The 23,926-nt window shown below is 43.7% G+C and overlaps 1 protein-coding gene across 6 annotated transcripts in view; it reads right to left on the reverse strand.

Moving 5' to 3' along the window:
• SCUBE3 (signal peptide, CUB domain and EGF like domain containing 3) overlaps positions 1-23,926 on the reverse strand; it is a 120,693-nt gene that overhangs the window by 56,545 nt on the left and 40,222 nt on the right. For 3 of the 6 annotated variants that reach the window (XM_081915555.1, XM_081915551.1, XM_081915553.1), the window contains exons 4-5: positions 13,910-14,044; positions 1,435-1,560 (exon numbers count right to left, since the gene is read on the reverse strand). In XM_081915555.1, the coding sequence (XP_081771681.1) occupies positions 1,435-1,560; positions 13,910-14,044 (261 nt within the window). Of the gene's footprint in view, positions 1-1,434; positions 1,561-10,877; positions 10,987-13,909; positions 14,045-23,926 lie in introns of those variants that run through there. The other 3 variants (XM_081915554.1, XM_081915552.1, XM_081915556.1) reach the window with 2 other exon arrangements.

The following is a 23,926-nucleotide window of genomic DNA, read 5'->3' on the forward strand; positions in this document are numbered from 1 at the left end:
ATAAAACATGCACATACTAAATGATAGCTCTCAAATGTTATCATCATGAAGTCAGTTACTCAGAAACTTGGGTCCAAGTTGTCAGGTCACTGAAAATATTGATCTAAATAAAATTCAGTGGTTTATGCAAGCCAAGGACACTCATCAAATCATGTAGGTAGCCTTTTGAGTTTGCAGCAGCCAAAACACCAATATTTTTTAAACACCTTAACAAATTTATAACAACATACGCTTTTGTGCAGTAGAATGTACTTCACCAAATCAAAAACAATCAGTTCCATTATCCCTGCCACACAGAAGGAGAAAACTATTTGTATAACGTGGCACCAAGAGGAAGATATAGATAGAAGGCAGGAATTGATGCAGAAAGCAGAGGTGTATCTGGGGAGTCAGTGAAACCAGTCCCCGCCAGGGACACAGGCCCATGTATGTGTGCAAAAATCACCTTTCAGGTGTTGGAACCTGCTTAAAGTGAAGGTATGACCAGCCCAGAAGATTTTCACACAACCTATTGTTCAATGAGCAGGTATTCTATACACAAATCTTTGATTTGCCAGGGTTTATACACCACTTTCTCCCTTTCTTGCATGAAAGCTCATACATGCTTAAAGATGTATGCTCTAAGATGGATGTTAAGGGGAATCTACTACTATCACTATTCCCGGCAGCTCTCCCACCCCCTCTTTTTTAAAAATGGGGAACTGGCACCAATACATCTGCCTACATGTCCAGCATGCTAAAACATGGACAATTTCACAATCTTGAGATGCCCCACTTGAGATCTACTTTGTAAGAGAAGGCTCACCCCTTTCCACTAGGGCACTGCGTCATATATATTTGGGTATAACTAGGTGTATAGATGGGGATGCGGGTGGTGCTATGGTCTAAACCAGAGAGCCTAGGGCTTGCCAATCAGAAGGTTGGCGGTTCAAATCCCCGCAACGGGATGAGCTCCCATTGCTTGATCCCAGCTCCTGCCCACCTAGCAGTTCAAAAGCACATCAAAGTGCAAGTAGATAAATAGGTTCCACTCCGGTGGGAAGGTAAATGGCATTTCCGTGCGCTGCTCTGATTTGCCAGAAGCGGCTTAGTCATGTTGGCCACACGACCCGGAAGCTGTCTGCAGACAAACGCTGGCTCCCTTGGCCTATAGAGTGAGATGAGCATGCAGAGTCGTTCGTGACTGGACCTAATGGTCAGGGGTGCCTTTACCTTTAGGTGTATAGATACAAGGATGTGCAATTTTTTTTTAAAAAAATAATAATTTAAAAAATTGACTGTGTGGTTTTGCCAAATCAATTCTTAGCCAAAGAATACAAGACTTAAGATGTGTGTTTCCTGCCTCTTCTGCAAAATAGCACAATTTCATTTAAAAACCACCCAATGCCGCTTTTATATGGGCTTTCAAGACAGGGTCCCCAGGCAGTAACTTACACTTGCAGTCTCGCTGATTCTTGGTGAGTTCAAAGCCAGGTCGGCATTCACAGGCAATGCCACCCTTTGGGGTCTCCCTGCAGATGTGGGCACAACCATGATTCTTGTTCATGCAGTTCATTCCTTCTAAAAGAGAAAAGAAACAACATAAAAGCTACCCAAAAGACATCAAAGGAAGCAAGGAAAAGCTCCAGGTACATGGCGTATATACTCTTAACTGTGAAAAGGCATGCATAGATAACTTCTGGAGAAGGTTACTGTAGAGTAGCCTTTCCCAATCTGGTGCCCTCCACATGTTCTGGACTACAATTCCCATCAGCTCTGATCACTGGCCATGCTGCCTGTGGCTGATGGGAGTTGTACTCCACAGGGTGCCAGATTTGGAAAGGATGTGTTCTATGGAAAGTAAGGTATCTTTTCCTATTCACAGCAAGAAGACTAGACTGCACCTGACCCAGACACTAGTCCCTTTTGCAGCAGCCATGTGGCTGAAGTTCCTTGCATGCCTAGCATGGAAGGCTTGGGTGTACTGAAACAGCACACTGGTCCCGTTAATGTGAGCTGTCTGGAAGCTCTCATTACTAAATACAAGAAAGCCCTGGCTTAAGGGGCTGGCCAGCCAGCTTCTGAAAATCTATCTCTGGGTAGAAATTAAAGTATATGGGGAAAGTGTACTAAAGAAAAGAAAAAAACTTCTGGTTCCCAATTGTTTCAACAGCAATCTAGGCCACAGTTCATTGAACATATACAAATTAAAAATATATACAATGCACACAGTAAAAGAAAAATATAATACCAAGCAGAGTAAAGAATCTTACTAACTTCAAAGTCTCAAGATATCAAATAATGAAGAACAAGTTATTTGAGATCAACGGATTACCACCAAAAAGCTTTTTTGAAAAGTACCAGTAAGTTTCATGCTAAAAGCTTACAGGCACAGCCTCAGTCTCAATTTCAGTAAAATGTGCTACAGTATGGATATTTTATTGTTCATACTTTTACTAGATGAAAAATCTAGGATGAATTGTATGTTTTATGGAGATGATCACCACTTAACACTGCATTCCCTGCCATTTCACTCCACTGCCACTGCTCCATTGTGCCCAAAACTGAGTGTCCTCCAACCTTTCGCATTATAAATCCCACATCAAAACAGCAAACTTTCTCTTCCATTAGATTGTTCCAGCCATCCCTATTGACCAACCTCTTCCTTTCATCTTTCCAGTTGTCCAGTACCCTAGTTAGCCTTCTCATTCCATATCCCTAGCTCTATTCTTCAATGATGCTGTAGGCAGACAGCCAACTAAGGCCCCAAGAGGGGTCAAAAGTCTCTCAGGCTCTCTCTGTGCTGTAAATCTGCCAGAGGCAGCATTAGCTACAGACACTGCTGTCTGGCCCATCCAAGCTGCAAACAAAACAGGGTGCTGCTGCTGACTCATGCCCCTGGATTGTTTGTGCTTTGCTCTGGCACGGAGGACCGCTGAGTTCCGAGTTTTAGCATCCATCTCTCCATGTCGGCCACCCACCACAGGCAGAAACCAGAGCCAGGAGGCCCATGCCCCCTGTCTCATGGCCTGGAAGGGCTGAAACAGACTAGGAGCCACAGGGATTGGGTCTGTCTGCTTGCCTTGTTGTACAAGGCTGATGTTGAAGCCTGAGAAGAAGAAACAGCATATTATTTCATGGATGAGGACTATGAATTCTTCTCTTATACTGAAAACCTAAACCAGTAGATGCAGCAGCAGGTGAACAAATGGAGCTGTTTTCCCACATAACAGGGTGCAGGCATCACGCAGGGTCAAACTACATCTGATCCTAACTGTATGGTTCTGCTCTTGAGTATGTATACAGTTTTGGCCTTCGCAAATTATCAGCAAGGGCTCCACCCACCTGGAACCTAGCAATGCGGGAGACGGGCAGGCGGCTTTAACCCTTTGCCACCTGCTGAGTTCCTAATCCAGACCAGCAACCCTGTGCCTTCAATTTGCATTTTTAAAAAGTCATATTGGAACTCATGTTTCATGGGGAGTGCTGCTGCACCAACCCAGACAGACTTCTGAAAGTTGTCGGCAGCAATTCGGATCTGTTTCATTCCTCGCCACTGCTATTATTCTTGGCAGTCTAATGCATCTCCTAGCAGGAGAGGGCAGAGCTCTCTGCGCTTGCAACCCCTCTCCTGCCAAAGAACTGCTGACAGAAGCACATTAAGCAACCCCTTAAACAAGACCCATCTTTCGTTAGCCACTGCTCTAGTGAACAACATATGCACAGCTTGGATTTCAAATCTGGAGGCTTTTGACATTAAGCATCTTAAGGAAGCATGGAAGCCTTCCCCACTAAACACTACCCATCATGGACATTTCATGGGTCTTTTACTATGCAAGGACCTTAACTACTAATGAAGGAGGAGGGAAAAAGCAATGGCAAGGAAGAGAGAATGGGACTTCTGCCCAAATAAAAGCTTGCGTAAAGCATGCCATGTGGTAGTATTAGGACATGAAGAGGGTTCTGCGTCACACATTGCAAAGTGGGTGCTCAGAGCAAGGTTGTGATAAACACAACTGCTGCTGGTTTAGAGATGCTTGGAACAAGGATTTAGGAAAATATGTAGGAAATCACAATTTGCCACTTACTGCTGGCTCTCTTTAGGTTTGTCTTTGGAATGAATCACTTCTGATATATTTTTTGAAGCATAGTACAGTAAACAGTGAAGTCTCAACCCTATAGGAAAACAGAGGTGCAAGTACGTAATCATGGTTTTCCCAGATTACGCAAAAGCTTTTGTGCAGACAAGTCTGAAAGTAGAGCAGAAATAGTGACAGATTGTGAAAGGCAGCATGTGCCTCACTTCCTCTTCACACTGTTTTTATAAGCATATCACACAAAAATAAATGCACCAATACAAAAATATTTATTGGCTAACAAAGGCCTATAACCAGAAATTAATTCCGCCTATGTGACTGTTTACCAGTAATATGAAAGTATAGGGCTGTGTGTGAGAGAGAGAAGGGGGAAACCGTGGCTGTCATTATAGGCCTACCCATGTACACAATCAGAGCATGTTACAGACATTGCCAAGGGTCAGGGGAGCTAGTGGTTGAGAAGGGCCAGTACCAGCAGAAGTTTGTTACTGCTGCACATGGCCTGGAAAACGAACAGCGTTTTATGGGACTCAGTCCCACAAATATGCTAAAACATAGTTTATGAAATACTCACTGTCCAGGATCAGCAACCAAAAGCAAGGAGAAATAACTAGGATAGGCATCTGGGAAAACAGTTTTTTTATTATCTTCGTTTTTTTCTGTCTACAGTTGCTCCCCCAATACCTTACATTCTCTCACACGCTTCCCTATTTCCTTCCCTATTTTATGCTGAAGTTTTTTCAGAACCAACCAATTGCTGAATATTTTCCTCCCCCTGCCGTCCCTACCTGAGCTCTTTGACTCCATCACAACTGGAAAACCAAGGATCTGATGATACCCACAGCCTCGCTATCCCACTACTATTGCAGACAAGAAAAAGTTGCCAGAACCTCAGCTCTAAAAGCTGGGTTCTGCGGACACTGAATATAACACTCGATGGATTTTAAATATTATTTAACAAAATCCACAGGCAGACAGGAGGAATGGAGACAGCTAGTGTGGTCACACACAGCGTGATTCCAGTAAGAGATTGCACGCAGAATACTCTGGCGCGTTCCCTCAGAAGCATCTCATTTTGAGCATGAGTATCCAAGCAAGCAGCTGCTGGTTGGCTCCCTCTGAGAAAGACTACATAGGAAGCGCAGGGTTTCTCACGCCATTTTACAGCGTCAAGAGGGGAATTGATGCAACCGCAACAGTTGTCTGACTATTTTACAGTCTACCCAGGGTATAATCTCAAGCTTGCTTGGAGGTGCTGTCGGCACAGAGTGCTAAAACCGAGCCAAAAAACTACTTGACTTCAGGGCAGATACTGGTAGTGGATGGGCCAGCAACAACAACACTGAGGGGTCCTGAGGTGGGGAGGGAAACCCAAGAAAGATCCCCTCTGGTAAACAAGGTGCATTTAATGAGGATACGGACATGTTCAGGGTCAGAAGGCTTTTCTGCATGAAAGCTATTCATGGATCAGTTCTCCTCAGTTTAACTGTTCAACCTCTATCTATTTCTCCATTCCTTGAAGATGCAAGGAGCTGAGAAAGGGCAGTATTCAGCTAACTGCACAAGGATGACCACTATCACAACAGGTCTCCCCCGCCCCAATCTCCCCACCACCCCATGTCCCTAAATCTGCTCTGGAAAGTGGTGGGAGAAGGGGGAAATGTTCTGCTGCACAAAGAGAAATCCTTGTGCTGATAGAACAATCACTTTAATGCTGTGTTTAAGTCTTTGATGCAACGAGTCTTTGATGCAATGAGAAAATGTCAGAAGAAATGCTGACTTGCTGTGTTAGGCCAATGCCCCCATAGAGTCAAGTATCCCAATCTCACAGCGGCCAGCCGGATACAAGCAAGACAAGCACTCTGCCCACCTGTGATTTCCAGCAGCTATTATTCAGAGGCATACCACCTCTAAATGTGGAAGCAGAAGACAGCTATTGTGGCTTGTAGCTGTTAATAGCATTATCCCTACATGAATCTGTCTAATCCTCTTTTAAAGCCATCCATGTTGGTGGCCATCACTGCCTACTGTGGACGAGTTCCATATGTTTCATCATTTGAAATCAAATGTTTGACCATGTTGGATTTCTTTTGCAATTGGCCATTTACATGTGTGTAGAACATGCAGAACAAAAGGCATGAAAGCTAGACTGGGTCACACACCCAAACTCAGAGAAGCAGCTCCAAACCTTATGCAACACAATCTCCCTAATTCTACTGAGGGGACCTCTGCGCAGTGGCTTCCTGTATTCAGTGCTGCAGCACAAAGGAAGCATATCTGCAATATTTTCGAGTATGGAGGAAGCATCAATAGAAAAAGCAATAATGCTTTCTAGAGTATCTGTGACAAGACTGTGCATCAATTCAAGCAGGCTATAAAAGTTACACAACCCCCCTTTCAAAGCACTGCAAAAGTCTACAGAGAGGCAACATGGATGGAGATCATTGTAGAGTGCAGGGGTTGGACGAAGAAACACAAAGAGGCCCAGTGGTTCACAGAACTAGGGTTGAAAACACCTAAAACCAACACCATGTTTAGAAGGGGAATGAGTAAGAAATAATAGTGCCTCCAATTCTAAGTTACTGGTTTGAATCCAGCCTGAGTCATTAAAATCAAGTCTGTTTCCATCTCATGGCTATCCAGCGAGATGCATGAAATGAGTTTTGGAAGAGCTTGCTTCAGTTTCTGAGAAGGAGCAGTTTATGATCAGTTTACATTGTAAAAACTGCTGCCACTGCAGACTTTAACCAACACCTCCCCCTTTCTGGCAGTCTTAGTTCGAAAGCAAAAACAGGAAAGATAGACTGAGCATCCATGGCAGCACTAAGGAGGAATGGTGGTATGTCAGAGAGAGAAATTTATTCACAAATCATAATAGAGAACATGGTGCTCATTTCTAGTGAACTTTCAATATCCACATACAGATGAGTACAAACAATCGGCAGCTCCAGCACAACAAAACTGAGCAGCAGAACTGCCTCCTGGGTCAAATAGTTAAGCCAATGGCTCACTACTAGACCAAGTTCACCAGAGCCTAGCCAGACATACCTGAGTTCCAAGAGAGGGTAGCAAACACTGACCGCTCGTAAAATTTGGGGATGAAGTCTAGAGAAGGTCAAAGGCTTATAATTTCATGTAAGGTCCATAGAAAGTTCAACAGAAACTGGCTGACTCTAGATATCTGAACGGGAGCTGAAACAACAACACTGTTATATCAGCAACTACCAGTGGAAGATTTAAGATTTAAATGATCAGCTGGAAACATTCTTTCCCATCCTGAATGTAGTAAAACAAAGGGTGCTTCCACATTAGGTGGAACTGCCAGGCTTCGTGGATTCACTTTTTACAGGGTATCTATACAACTTCATCATCTGAGCATTCTCATCCTGTGGTTATCCCATCTCTCCAATGGTAGAAAGTCTGGCTTTTTCAAAACAGCACAATCTCCATGCCTTTAGCATTACTCTTTTTAAAGTTATGTGGTTTTGACAAAGGCAATGACATACTGAGTAACTAAACCTATCATAGCTCAACAAACATTCATTATAACCCTTTGCAGTGGATGCCATATTATGAACCAGGTTTTCCCCTCACATAATCTTTTAATTAGCACTAATACACTTCACTTCCACTTCCATACATCACTACTGGAAGTGAGAGCTGGACCATAAAGAAGGCTGATCGCCGAAGAATTGATGCTTTTGAATTATGGTGCTGGAGGAGACTCTTGAGAGTCCCATGGACTGCAAGAAGATCAAACGTATCCATTCTTAAGGAAATCAGCCCTGAGTGCTCACTGGAAGGACAGATCCTGAAGCTGAGACTCCAATACTTTGGCCACCTCATGAGAAGAGAAGACTCCCTGGAAAAGACCCTGATGTTGGGAAAGACTGAGGGCACAAGAAGAAGGGGACGACAGAGGACGAGATGGTTGGACAGTGTTCTTGAAGCTACAAACATGAGTCTGACCAAACTGCGGGAGGCTGTGGAAGACAGGAGTGCCTGGTGTGCTTTGGTCCATGGGGTCACAAAGAGTTGGACACGACTAAACAACTAAATTAAACGAAACGAAATACACTTCAACAAACAGAAAGAAAGAAAGAAAGAAAGAAAGAAAGAAAGAAAGAAAGAAAGAAAGAAAGAAAGAAAGAAAAAGAAAGAGTATAGTGCTATAACACAATAATGCTATAATGTTATTTTAAAAAATTAACACCCATTCTGGACCATCCAGAGTCCTGTTTTAATGACAAATTCCTCCATTATTGATGTTGGGAACTAAAGAGTATAAAGGATCAAAGATATTCTGCCTAATGGTTGTCCTATTTCAGCAACTTCATTAAAAGAACAACTAAACGATACCCTGCACAACTGGCTCCAACTAATTCATGTCTACTCTTTTGCCTGGCTCTTGCTGAGCAAAGGAGAAGGTCACTACTCCCTGACACTCTATGAATCATTTTGTCTTAATGCTACCTCACGTAATAAGAGCATGGCTTCCAATATACAGTGGTACCTCTAGTTGCAGACTTAATCCGTTCTGGGGTGCTGTTTGCACCCTGAAAAGTCCACAACTAGAGTGCCTCTTCCGTACATGTGTGCAGCTCAATCGAGTGCTTCTGCGAAGCGTGCAGATCGCTTCTGCGCATGCTGAACCTGGAAGTAAACACTTCCGGGTTTGCTGTGTTCGTAAGCTGAAAGTCTGTAACCAGAGCGGAACGCAACTAGAGGTATCACTGTATATAGAATTTTACTTAGCGTGGAATTAGGCTCTTTTCAGGGGCTAAGATTAGTATGGGAGAGTGAGGTGGATTTCACGATAGAGGAACAACTATGGGAAGAGTTGTGGTCCAAACCCCCACTTAAAATGATTTCTGTAAGAATACAGGAAGTCACGCTGAAAACAGTGTTATGATGGCATTGGACTCCACTCCACCTATCAAGAATTGGCAAAGGTTACTCTAATTTATGTTGGTGGGATTGTGGAAATATTGGAACATTGCTTCACATGTGGTGGAATTGCTGCATAGTTCAGAGATTCTGGACCCCAATTTTTGACACTATTTCCACCATCACCTTCTAGTTCTCCTATCCTTGTAGTGTGGTACCAATTCACCCATTATGCATAAATCTCTGTTTATGCTTCTTGCCGCAGCCAGAATGTCAGTGGTTTCCCATTGGAAATCCGACTCATCTGCTTCCCAACAGAGCGGGTAGCAAAAGTATGGGACATTGCACTTCAGAACACCTGACATACAAGCGGAGAGCCCTTAATGGTTCATAAAAAATAGATGACTTTTATTTTAATTGGTATAAGTTTTTCTCCTATGTTAACTTATCTGCACAGCCCACTAAACCTCCTGCTTTACAGATAAATAAGTGGAGAGGCTTTATTGAGAACTAAATTGACTCACCTTTTTCTTCTTATATGTGACAATTGTATACAGCATTGCACTCTCAATTGTTTCCTGGTTTTCTCCTCCCCTCTGTATTCTCATTTTATTTTTCTATTTTTATATATTACAGTTATCATTCTTACTGCAATTTTATGTGCTATGTCAATAACCATTCTGACAAAAAATAATGATTTAAAAAACAACTAACTTATAAGGAAAGGGAGACTCTGAGAATGGGTGCCTGGGTCAGCCTATCCCTTCAGTCTCCAGTAATTTCAGCCAGTTTCTCCATTGCTTTTCTTCAGTTCCTCCTGCTTTTCTCTTTGGTCTCACAGGGAGCAGGACAGTAGAATAAAACCAGGCATATCTGCTTAATGTGACAGAACTCATCATAACCTGAGAATCAGAATCTGCCATATGCTGTTATTTATTGATCTGCCCACGGGCTCACATATGAGGCAAAAGCCAAGGAAATGTAGAGGGAGTGGAGAATTGCATGTGCTGTGTGTGAAGTAAAAGAGTTACAGCAACACAACAACACCTCTTCAGTAATTAATTGATAAAAGTGATTCTTTTAAAAAATCAGAGGGATCTAAGGAAGAAATAAAAGAGAGAGAAATCTTTTTCTTAAAGTAGGACAATGAGGAGGACAACTGAATATCAAAGGCAGAAAATGCTACGCATAACGAACAGCACAGATGGGAAACAGCAGAGGGGTGTGGAAGTTTAGCAAAAAGATTAGTATTTGATAAATGGAGGAACCGAGGAACAGAACAGATATGGGGCAAGATCACAAAGAGATTTAAAGGTTAGAAGAAGTTTAAACTGTATAAAGAACAATAAAGAAAGCCAGAAACAAGAAGCGTATAGGTATATACCACGATGCAACTGCAAAAAATAAATAAGCAAAATAATTATTCTCGAAGTAGCTGAGAGGCAGGAAGACCAATAAGCAAAACACTACTTACTCATCAACAATTAATCAACACAAGACAGAATGAGAGTCTGAAAAAGGGTTATGGTGGAAGAAGCAGGTAAGAGGACAAATCTGAGAAGTATTAAAGGGGGGAATCTTGCAAACAGTATTGTGAGCTGAGAAAGAAAGAGAAGCATTAAAGGCAATGCCTGCACTGGACAGCTAATAACTGAGAGACAAGGAAGAAATAAAAGTGAGAAACACTTTACTTCTAATGTTTGAGTTTAAGACAATGTTCAGACATGTAAACAGAAGTAGCTATATGAAAATCTGAAAGGAGGAGGGAACAGACAGCTGGATTTTGTGAGGATACCATCAGAAATATTATAGGCCAAAGAACAGTCAAATTACCCAGAGGAAGAGGATAAAGAAGGGCTGAGCTTGAAAGAGTCTAAAAATAAAATAAAGAGAAAATTGAAGCAAGCCACTGACCTCATTTGCACATCATCATGGCAAACCATCATCTTCCCTGAACCTATGATAGGCTTGTATCTTTGAATCATATCTCGTTCTTCTAATTAGAACGTTTTCCCATGAGGACAATTTCTTTTACCACAGCCTGATACAGAACTATTAATGCATTCCATTTGAGGGAAATTCCTCTCCTTACCGTACTACAAGAGTTGAGAATTACTGTTTGCTTCTTATGGATCACAACCTTGCTGACCTTGTTATCTTGCCCAGAAGATAACAAATACATATGCTCAAAGGGCAATTATGTTGTATTAGAAATTACATATGTAAATGAAATCACCTCGTCACATGAACAAAAGCACTATCGCTATCCCTTGCCTGGGAAAGGCAGAAGAGAATTGTCAATAATTAGCAAGAAAGCCATTAAAAAACCAAAACAATCCAAGGTCTAGGAACATGTGGCACTCCAGATGTTGTTGGGTTGCAACTCCCACAATCCTTGACCACTGGCAACACTAGCTGGGGGCTGATGAGAATTGGAGTCCAACAACAGCAACATCTGGTGGGCCACAGGTCCCCCCCACTCTAATCATTAGGAAGCAGGAGTCAGATCTGGGATTATAATGCCGGAGATCATGGTTCAATCAATTCAGAACATTTTGAATTGTGCCAGGTGCACAGAAACTCCAAAGAAAAAAGTTACCTCACTAAACTATTGTGGCTAAAGCAGGGATTGAGGGGGACAGACAAATCAAAACAGAATCCTGTGCCAGCTGGAGACTGCAAATTTCATGGCAAAAACAAGAACTCTTTCTTTCTTGGCTTTTTAGCTTTTCTTAGAGGTTATTCTAAGCAACTGAAAATAAATGCCAAAGTTGAGGTGGTAAAACCAAGACACAAGAAATGACAAGAAAAGGCGAGTCCTGTGGGTTGTTGTGGCAAGATATTTCCCTCTTTTACTTCAGTAAATTGTTAGGGATATGCATTAGCTGCCACTACTTGGCATTAGAGTTTCACAGGCTTTTGAAAGGTCTTTGATGCTTGCATCAAAAAGCTTGTTTGGTTTTGCCGCAGCTTCTCTAACTGTCATGGTCTCCAACAAAACTAAGCCTGACCATCAACATCAAACACAGATGAGCCTGTTCCTGACAAAGCTGATGTTGGAGTCTTCTGCTTTGCTTGCATAGAGCTTATCTAGCAGAATGGCTATGAGACTGAACTACATATCAGAGAGCTGTCAGAGCTAACAACTGAGAACTGTTTGTTCTGCAGGCAGTTGCCCCAAGCAGTGAACTATCAGAACTGCAGCTGGCAGTTGTTTCTGGCAGTGAAGTATTACCAGGTTCTAGACCAGGCTTCCTCAACCTCAGCCCTCCAGATGTTTTTGGCCTACAACTCCCATGATCCCTAGCTAGCAGGACCAGTGGTCAGAGATAATGGGAATTGTAGTCCAAAACATCTGGAGGGCTGAGGTTGAGGAAGCCTGTTCTAGACTGGCTTCATCCACCCAGGCTGGGCTTTGGGCCTTCCTGAACAAGAAAGGTTAGGAAGAATTCCCGTTTGGGCTGGGATCTTGCATGAGCAGCAAGGTCATCCTGGCTCTGGTGTGCTTCTGTGCTAACTCCTGGCCCTGGCCCTTGGCTTTGACACCCTGGTTCAACACAAAGTTTCCTGCTCTTGGCTCACCTCTGACAGCTGTCAGCCTTGACACCTGATATTTATCTCAAATCTTCCATGAACTCATTAAACAGCCTTATAGAAGTCGCTTTCTCTCATCCTCAGTTTCCCCAACTGCAATAAGAGAGTGACACCCTTACTGATCTTTCTTATAAGGTGGTTGTGAGGATGACAAGATGCAACCACAATGAATTGTGTTTCTTACCATCAAGTGATATATAAATTTTATGGGGGTCAGAAATGTGTGAAATGCTTCGAACACTCCCAAACCTTTATGTAAATTTAGGTCTTTATGTAAATCTAGGTATAGCTAATCCAGCTGTTCTTTCTTCTTTCCTTTAAGGAAAAACACTAAATCATAATTCTTCTACAAAGAAGGATGATGGATGATGACATGGTAATGATTAGATATCACTGTGGTGGGCACAGTATAAGTATCAGTTCAAACTACCAATCTGCCATGTTGATAATGTGGGCTAAATAGTTCAGTGCAAACATCGCATTAGATGAATCAAGTGTATAATTGACTGCCCACTCCCAGCTTCCAACATAACCCATATTCATCACAGCATCACCACTACTGTAGTGCCCAATGTGGCTAGACAAGTGTAAATGTAGGGTGAATGATAAGATGGCTACAAGTTTATATATACACACACACACACACACACACACACACACATTTATATCCTACATTTCTGTCGATAATAAACTTTAAAACAATTATTTAAACACATGCACATGATTTCTGACATCTCATATCCCAAAGAAGTTGGCACTTTATATAAATAGCCCTGGTTGTAAATGGTTTAGTAGTAATTATTAACACTACGCTGTAAATGCATTTGTTTTTATTAGCACATCTGTATCCAAGAGACAAACTACAACATGTGATATATTAAGTGCAGAGAGTCTTGAGAATTCTGCAGCTTAAGCTAAAGAGCCGGGCTCTCCAACCAAGACTACAATCAGCTGTTAACTCGGGGCACTTCCAAGTTTTGTGGTTGACGAATGCTTTTAATCAGTATATTAAAACCTGCAGTTCATATGGGGACTGGGACTGAACCATCCCCATGATGATCACTGTTAATCCAAGACAGAGAAGCAAAATCAAGGTGAATGGCTACCCTACCCCAGCCTCCTTTTGGCCTTGACTTCCAGTTTGGTGCTATCAGTCCATCACTGTTTGCAGTGATATTGGAAAGGGCCCAACTTGTAAGCTAGAGTGTGCTCAACCATATAATAAGACACACACAAATCTGACATCTCATAATGCCCATACAGATGTTTATCCATCTATTTATGTAACCTTAATATCCAACGGAGGCAGAGGGTGACATGCCTGGCAGGAAATAAAGGTGTTAATGACCAACCTTCTGGGCGCTGGATGCAGGTATGCTGGTTATCGCTCAGGAAAAAGCCATCACGACAGTGGCACTCGTAGCTCCCCATCATGTTGACACATGTTTGCTGGCAGCCACCATTCCCCTCTGCACACTCATCCACATCTGTTTCGGGAAGCAAAGGAGAGAATGAGAGTCTGATGCTTACATCACACTATTTATACAACAGAAAGACATCAAAGTATATAAACATATCACTTTATAAAAAGCAGTTTCCAATATTCCATTAAACTGACCCAACATTCTAGCACAGTTAAATAACGGAATAGAGGATGGAGATAATGGAGATAGATGCCTTGATCTTTAGTGGATGGGACCACCAGGGACAAGGAAACAGGGTTAAACCCAAATCCAGTGTTCTTCCTGAGTACATTCATTTACCTTTCCCACAGGGAAAAGTAAGTGCCACTCTTAGGCACACTTTCATGTAATGCTGGGTGCCCCATCCTCTATCAATAGACACACCATGCATTATAAACTACAAATTCTGGTGTTGATCATAGTGACTGACCAGCATTAGTAAACACCTTACAGAACACTGTTTCGATGGGCAAAATCAAATGTGGAGACTTGGGAGTGGTCCCCCCCCGAAACTGCCATTATTTTGTTCATCCACATGACACCATTGTTTCCTCGCTGCATTTCATTTTCTGAGTAATTGTTTACCCATTGCATTTCAGTGTTTTGTTCAGCCAGACAGCCAAAGGTCTGTGGGGCAAGGGCTGCATTACTGGGCTAAGTACTTCAGCTGCCTCCAGTCAACTGACCTCACAAGCTAACAGAGACACATCAGACCTTATAAAACCTGTCCATGGAAGCCAGTTCCTCATAGTGAGCAACTTGTTGAACCAAGCAATACATAAGACTCCCTTGCTTTGCCCCACCTAGCTGCTCTAGTATGTTGCCACTGGGCCACATGTGATTATGTCTCTGGGCCATGGCTTCTGTTTGCCTGATTCAGTGCCTAATCTCCAGCCTGCCTCCTCCCTATGGCCCATTTGACTTTCACCTCTCTGTGCCGGGATTAGACCTCAACTGCAGCCTGCTGTAAAACTAAGTTCCAGGTCTAACATTCCCTCTTGTCCCTTACACACACACACACACACACACACACACACACACACTTAAAGAAAATGCATAGGTTTCATTTTATTTGGTGACATGGAAAAAATGAAGTTCACTGGGGTTACTTTGAGAAGACATTGTGTGCAAATAGATTCTCTCTGTGTGTGTCACTTCTGGCAATTAACCTCAGCCCAAGCCAGACACACAATTCCCTTCTTTGGCTCTATGGCTTATTTTCAAACACATGCTGGACTTCCCTGATTGGTCAGTGCACACTTTTCCGAGTGTTGTTTTCATAGGTCTGGTGCACCTTTGCAACTGTTGTGCTGGCCAAGGTTACCAAAAATCGCCTGGTGGTAACTCAAGACACAGCACAGCACCAGAAAATACCGGTAACAGCCACCATTTCTACAGTTTTGCCTAGAAGGAAATAGGCTTCACTTACAAGAAAAGTAGAAAAAAGTTGGGTTGGTTTTGGGGGGAGGGGTTGTTTATTTCTGAGAGAGAAGGCACGAACCTTAAGCAACACAGACTTTCAAAATCTTGGGCAGAGCCGCTTTCCCATTCTTTCTGGCTTCTTTAAGGGCCCAGAACATAACAGATGTTTTGCTATTTGGAGCAGAAAAGCCTCAGAACTCATTAATTTTAAGGAACCTCACACACCCAATCCAATCCACTCTTGTGAGCTCTTGTCCACTTGTCTATTTTGATTTAATAAAACAAAGCTGTAAACATGGCATAATGCTTTAAAGATTTGTTAGCCTGATTAAAACATACTGTTGTGTGCTTCCCTACACTAGTACTTTAGGCAGGCAGAGCCCAGGGTGCTAAAAGATAGTGTTGTGAGTTTGGGGCAGGGAGGAGGGGAGGAGAGTAGCCTATATGTTGAGACCCTTCTACCAACTGGATCCAGCAAGTGTTAAAATATAAGCCAGGCCAGTTTCCTGCTGAGGTGATCGCCTGGGTGATGGGCCATTAAAGGGAACAAAGGAAAGGGGATCAGTGCAAGGAGAGTGGAAAATATTTAGTGACTATATGGAAAGTAACTGTACACAGTTGAAAACACTGGCAGCATTAAGATAAAATCAACAGAGTCGTTATTGTTTGAGGGATGTAAAAATGGAAAACTGACAAAAATGGTTTTAGTAAAATATGCAGGAAGTGAATATAAATACAGTGGTACCTCGGGTTACATACGCTTCAGGTTACATATGCTTCAGGTTACAGACTCCACTAACCCAGAAATAGTACCTTGGGTTAAGAACTTTGCTTCAGGATGAGAACAGAAATCGTGCTCCGGTGGTGCGGCGGCAGCGGGAGGCCCCATTAGCTAAAGTGGTGCTTCAGGTTAAGAACAGTTTCAGGTTAAGAACAGACCTCCGGAACAAATTAAGTACTTAACCCGAGGTACCACTGTAAAATGAACCATGGAAGGAGAGGGAGGGAGGTCACTGCATATTCAATGGTATGTAAAATGTTTATTTTGTTTGTAAAATTGAAAATTCAATAAAAATTATTTTTTAAAAAAGGAACAGCTGGTGTTGTGGAGCAGAGCCAATTTGCACTAACGTTTTCTGAACCAGCAGGCATTGCTTTCAGAGAGTAAGTGGAAGCCACTCTAAAGGCTTCCTGTTGGGTGTTGTTGGGGGGCGGGTTGCACTAGGAGGTCTGCTTCCAATGTCTATATCATAAGGATCTGGATTGTTTCTGACCAAGGTATTCCAGAGGGCAGAATGGTATCACCCCTCAGGAGCAGCCTCTCAGCAGGTTGGCTGTGTCTACACACCCACCCAGCAAACGAATTTGGCAACAGTTTACATGAAAGCATTAACAACCAGTTGCTGGCCACATTTTCTAAGCGACTTATTACTTCATATCATTCAATCACATTTCTTCTTACTCATCTCTTATCTAAGGTCATGTCTTAACTATTTTAGCTTTTTATTGGTATGTCTCACATACCCCCAACTATTGTTGCTCGCCACTTCCTGCTTGTCCTGTGTCCTTTTCAAGACCAGAACTTCACATATTACTAATATTGTGACAAATGTACATCTTTTTCCTGACTGTCATTTCTGCTGCCTGCAGTCCAACAAACTATCATTTTCTGTAAGCTGCTATTACTCCAATGTCTCCTTCTTGACTAATAATCTCTGATCCAATACTTTTTGGAAAACCAAAAATAACCGAGTTTCCAGCAGAACATGTAGATCTAATCACGGCAGTGGTTCAGCCTATTGTGAAAGCTTATCCAGTATCTGCCTGCCACTTTACGTCTGATCTTTTGAAATACTGGTGGCTAGAAAGACACACCTTCTCTTTCACGTTATCATGGATGACCAAGTAGAGTGCTGAGCTGGTGCCTCAGGCAGGAGAAAGGTGCATTTTCTTGCTCTCAGGATCCCTCACATACTTTATCATAGAACAGAAGAGAAATACAACCAAACTCATTTCTCAACACACACACACACACACACACACACAGAAGGCAAGAGGCCCAGTGCCAAAGAAAACCTCCTGTGAACTCGAGCATTTGAAGCCCAACAGCTAAGTGGAAAGTTGAGCCCTTCGGACATCAGCCGTGGGGCCATGGAGCGAACTCCGGAAAAGTCAGAATAGCAGATCGATGACAGCATGCAGAGAGAAGGAATTTCAGATCAGACCCGAATACCTGAACAAATGTCTAAGGGGCTAATTAAAACACACAGACTAGCTCATATGCACAGAAAAGTCAAGCGCACTGTCATGCATGGCGTCTTGCAGACTATTGCCAACTATTAAGATTCTATCCCAAAACATGAACATTTTAAGGACTGCTTAACCAAGTTGTTCAACACAGTGTTCTTTTAAAGCACATTATTTGCCTCCAGGAATTCTGGGCATTGTAGTTTACCACTCACAGATTAACAATTTCCAGCAACCCTTAATAAACTATAGTGTCCAGAATTCTTGGAGGGGGAAAATGTGGTTCGAATGTGAGGTATGATGTGTACAGAGCCAATGTCTAGATTTATGACGCCAAAGGAAAGATGTATAGATATAAACTATAGGCAAATGGCTTAGAACAAAAGAAACTCCTCGATGATTTGTCAAATAATAACGTTCTAAAATAGCACTAGCGTGTTTTGGAGTCTTGCCTCATGATCTTCCAGATTCTGAAACACAGAATCATAGAGTTGGAAGTGATCAAGTTCAACCCCCTGCAAGGCAGGAATCTCAACTAAGGCATCCATGACAGACAACCATCCAACTTCTGCTTAAAAACCTCCAAGGAAGAAGAGTCCACAACTTCCCAAGGGAGTCCATTCCACCGTCATAAATATCCATAAAGAACCAAATATAGCCATACCAACTGAGAAAGTAAGGAAAATCACTACAAAATGTGGCAGTTAAGTATGGACAAATATTCTGGGAACAAGTAATATCCTTTTCACCTGTCCATATAACCTCATAGCAAAGTAAATCAGTAGCTGGGGGCTAAGAAAGACTCATAATCCAAGCTGAGGTTGTGTCAGAAGTTGCCAACTCTAAGATCAGAGACCCATGGTTTGTGTGCTGGCACCCTCTGTGGTGAGCCATCAAGCTTCAAGGGAAAGAATCCACAGAAGGCCATTGGCTCTTCTGTGATCTGGAAGGAAGATAAAGGTCTCCCAGTCTGTCATGGATTTTGCCTACACAGCAGCAATAGTGCCTACTGAGCTTGACTCCTGTTTCTTCCTCAATGGTTGCTTAAGGCCCACAACTGACAACAGCTCCTAATTACTGGTAGGCACTGGTAGACATACAGCAGACTCCCTTTTACAGGCATTCCCAGCAGTGATAGGATGGCAGGGGTAAGGGTGGTGCAGGATGTGGTGGTGAATGTGAGGCCAGCCAGCTCTCTCCCTTCAGACAAATTGCTGCATAGAGGGAAAAGCCCAAATAGGACTTCCCTTTCTGAACTATCCTCTGCGTAGTGGCAAGATTAGCACAGAGGTAACTGGTTTAGCAGACAGAATTGGACCTGGATGCCTGATTTCAAGTCCCATCTTGTTACAATTAAATGATCTGTAAACAAAGAGAGGGTGCACTGAGCTCACAAAGTGCCAACAAGAAGCATTCAAGTCCCACCCGTGCCATGAATTCCTGGGAGGCCTCAGGCAATATCTGTAAAATGAAGTAAGATCAATCCTTCCTCACAGGGTTGTTGTACCTGTCCAAACAATTAGGACAATAGAGGATAGCTAGACAGCTGTTTCAAGTGCCTATGGTTACTGGAAAAATTTGATCTGGGTAATAAAAGGGCCTCTCACTGCTCATATTTAACCTAGACAATATTCTCCTGATCACGCAATTTGCAGCTTTTGTTCTAAAGAGAACTGTGTCCCATGCCAGTATCAGTGTTCAATGGAGAAAACTGTCCACAGATGCAATAGAGACAACCTTAAGGGAAATAATAATATAAAGGAAAATCAGTTTGTGGTAGAAAAGGTCAAGGGAAACATATATCCTGCATATGCATTTGTGCGAAGGAGCTATATATATATTTCCAGCTAGATTAAGCCATAGCCAGATTACGTCAGATGGCCTCAACAAGGCAGAAAGGACTGTGTGTTTGTGATCATGTGTGCTCCTGTGTTTTCTCAATAATGTGATTTTTATCTTAGGCACATTAAGTCCCCTGCATGCCAATAACTGTCTGTAAAACTCTTACTGATAAAGAAACCATAATTTCCCTGAAGTCAACCCAAGAAAGACAAGATGATGGTTAAAACCAGTAGCTAAAGTGAGACTGCAGACCTAATGCCTATTTTATTAAAGGCAACATAGACAGGCAGAAGACTAAAGATCCCCATCTTTGATTTGGACAACAGCTCAAATTCCTGTTCTGGTTCAAAAGGTCACTCGGAATCTTATTAGGGATAAAGAAAAGGATGATAATGGGATTTATTCTAGCAATAACCAAGTTCCAAAAAAACTTCCACAAGTCTCGGAAGAGGCAAGTCTGTAATACCTTCCTCGGACCTACACATTTTTCTCTCCCATATTACAGAATAGGAAGGCAGCCAAATACAGAACGCAGCCTGTTATGTAGATCTTTCCACAATAGAGTCTTTAGTACTGCTGGGGCAAAGCTCCTCCAAAATCATCTGGAAGACGAATCAAAACAATGGTTCCACTCAACGCTTAATATAGGTTTCTTTTCCCTGTAACAACACACAAGCCAGGGGCAAGAGCCTAATACATTTACTCCAAAGTGAATCCCATTTGGTTCAATGGAATTTACCCCTAGAAAGGGTACTTAGGACTGCACCTTTCAATCAGTATAGGTCCTCCTGTCTGGAGTGTGTTAAAGTGGCTTTCATTTCTCTTAGCTACAGGCCCCTTATTTAGTCATTTTCTGCTTCCCTATTTGGGTTTAAAACAGCTCATGGTTCTCCCAGCTACTGACCTTAAATTAGTCTTTCCTTTCCCCTTCTCAGTCAACAGCATGATAAATCAGCCTTTTATTGTACAATTCATAGAATCATAGAATTGTTGAGTTGGAAGGGACCATGAGGGTCATCTAGTCCAACCCCCTGCAATGGAAGAATCTCAACTGAAACATTCATTACAGATGGCCAGCCAACCTCTGCTTTAAAACCTCCAAGGAAGGAGAGTTTACCAACTCCCGAGGAAATCTGTTCCACTGTCAAACAGCTCTTACTGTCAGAAAGTTCTTCCTGATGTTTTGTTGGAATCTCCTTTCTTGAAGAAGAAGAAGAAGAAGAAGAAGAAGAAGAAGAGTTTGGATTTGATATGCCGCCTTTCACTCCCTTTAAGGAGTCTCAAAGCGGCTAACAATCTCCTTTCCCTTCCTCCCCCACAACAAGCACTCTGTGAGGTGAGTGGGGCTGAGAGACTTCACAGAAGTGTGACTGGCCCAAGGTCACCCAGCAGCTGCATGTGGAGGAGCGGAGACTCGAACCCGGTTCTCCAGATTACGAGACTACCGCTCTTAACCACTACACCACACTGGCTTTCTTGTAACTTGAATCCACTGGTTCAGGTCCTACCCCCCAGAGCAGGAGAAAAGAAGCTTGTTTTCTATGTAGATGTGATGGGACGATGAGCTGCTTGTGCGTAAAATGCAAGTCCCTCAGAGTTTGATCAGGTTTTCAAACCTCTGCCTGTGACGGAGCCCCTCCAGCATGGCTGCGTCAATCACTAGTAGAATCCGAAAGTGGCTGCTTTCGGAAACGTTTCCAACATAAAAGCTCCTTAACGGAAACACGTCGTCTGGCCTCTCGGCGTGACAGTTTCCGTCGAGGTGTGGGTGTCCCTATAGGAGGTCCTGAGACCTCCCCACTGGTTTCGCTTGAAGCGTCTCTGAGCCATCCCTCCGACTCACTTTCCCTTGGAGTTCTTGCTCGCCCTCTACTGGTTCCCTCTTCCGCTGCTACTGCTCTCTCAACCTCAGGGAGCCTTTGCACCTGCGGCGCTTTAGATGTCAGTTCCCTGACATCCACCTCCCCTCCAGGGCCCCCTTCACCCCCTCCCGTCTCCTCTCCTACTGGCGGTGAGGAGGTAAAACCCCTGAAAGAACCTCCCTCATCTTCCGACGTCGCGAACACTTCCTTCCACTTGTTGCTGTTCCTACTCTCTAGGTACTCTTCGTCATCAGAGTCCACTCCATCTTCCAACTCCGACTCCGCGAACCCTTCCATTTCCTCTTCCTCATCGGTGGTGCCGAAATACTCCCTCCTAAACCTTGCTATAGGCTGAGGTTTCCTCGGGAACCTTTGGTGGAACGTTTCTGTTAAAACCTCGTCATTGACTTCCTCTGCACTTACCCAGGTGTTTTCTGACTCCGGTTCCCCTTCCCACGCCACCAAATACTCCACCTGATTACCCTTCCACCTGGAATCGAGGATTTCCGCTACATGGTTGCGGCGTTCCCTCTCTTCCAAGGCTGGTCCCCTGACGTGCTCCCCTTCACGTCCCCCCCTGTATGGTGACAGTAACGACCTGTGGAACACTGGGTGCAATTTCATGTGGTTGGGTAATTGGAGTTTGAAAGCTACCGGGTTGACCTGCTGAATCACCTCAAAGGGTCCCAATCTTCTGGGCCTCAGTTTCTTACAACCCCCTTTGAACGGCAACCCTTGGGTTGACAACCACACTTGATCCCCCACCCTTATGGTTTCACCTTCCCTTCTGTTCTTGTCTGCCTGCTTCTTATATTGTGCCTTGGCCCTTTCTAAGTTGAGCTGGAGCTGCTGATGGATGGCTTCCATCTCTTCTACAAAATGTTCAGCCGCTGGAACGCTCCATCTCTCCCCTCCTTCCCCTGGAAATGCCCTGGGGTGACACCCGTAATTAGCCAAAAAGGGACTCATCCCTGTGGACACATTCTCCGCATTATTGTAGGCAAATTCTGCCAACGCCAACTTTTCGACCCAATCGTTCTCTCTGTCATTGACATAACACCTAAGATATTGTTGAAGAATGCCATTTGCCCTTTCCGCCTGCCCGTTGGTTTCAGGGTGCCGGGCAGTTGAAAAATTAACTTCCACGTGTAGCAAGCTCATGAGCTTCCTCCAGAACCTGGAAGTAAATTGTTTGCCTCGATCTGAGATCACCCTCGAGGGAGCCCCGTGCAACCTAAAGATATGTTCCACAAACAACTTCGCCGTTTCTTCCGCTGTGACTGCATGTGAGCATGCTACAAAATGGCACATCTTAGTTAACAGGTCTACTACTACCATGATGGCTGTTTTCCCCTTGGACCTTGGCAGATCCGTCATAAAATCTATTGATATCGCTTCCCAAGGCCGTTCTGGTGTGGGTAAAGGTTCTAATAACCCTGCCGGCGCCCTTCTTTCCCCTTTGGCTCGCTGACATTGGTCACACCCTCTTACATACTCCCTTACATCTTCCCTCACCTTAGGCCACCAAAATTCCCTGGTAACCAACCACATGGTTTTGTGTTGCCCAAAATGTCCCGCCGTGGGGCTATCATGCAACTGCTTGAGTACTCTCCCCCTCAATTCACCTTCGGGTATATACAGTGCCCCTTTGTAATACAATGCCCCATTTCTTTCCTCAAAACCTCCGGGGCTCTCGCCCTCCCCCCTGAGACCTCTGAGCTTATCCTGGGCATATTCATCATTTTCCGTTTCCTCCACCAGTTCCCGTTGCCCCACCAGCGCCGCCCCACACACCCAGCGGTCCTCCGGGATGACATGTCTCTCTTCGATCACCTCCTCCCCTTCCCAATATTCTGGTTTGCGTGAGAGCGCATCCGCCCTGACGTTTTCTGGGCCTGGCACATAACAAATCTCAAAGTTAAATTTGGAGAATTCCTGTGCCCATCTCACTTGTCGTTGGTTGAGCACTCGAGCTGTTCTCCAATACTCTAAATTTTTGTGGTCGGTGCACACTTGCACCTTGTGTTGTGCCCCAATTAATAAATGTCTCCACCTCCGGAATGCTTCGTGAATGGCAAGTAGTTCCCTGTCATACACCGTGTAATTCCTCTCGGACTTATTCAGTTTCCGCGAGAAGAATGCACACGGTCTCCACTCCGACGCACTCCTCCCCGGTTGAAGAAGGACCGCCCCTATAGCCCGGTCGGATGCATCTGTTTCCACTCTCATGGGTTTTTGTAAATCCACATGCAGAAGTTGTTCTTCCGAGGCGAAAGCCCTTTTCAGTTCTTCAAAGGCTCGATCCGCCTCCACCGTCCAAACAAATTTCTTCTTGCTGCTGAGGCAGTCGGTGATGGGCGCCGTCAAGTGGGCAAAGTTCTTGATGAACTTCCGATAAAAGTTCCCAAACCCCAAGAATCTTTGCACGTCCTTCTTGGTCTTCGGTGTCTTCCATTCCAGTACCGCTTGAACCTTGCCTGGATCCATGGCCAATCCCTTGTCTGACAAGCGGTACCCCAGGAATTCCACCTCC

This window comes from Podarcis melisellensis (assembly GCF_964234715.1).
Source record: "Podarcis melisellensis genome assembly, chromosome: 6".
NCBI lineage: Eukaryota > Metazoa > Chordata > Lepidosauria > Squamata > Lacertidae > Podarcis > Podarcis melisellensis.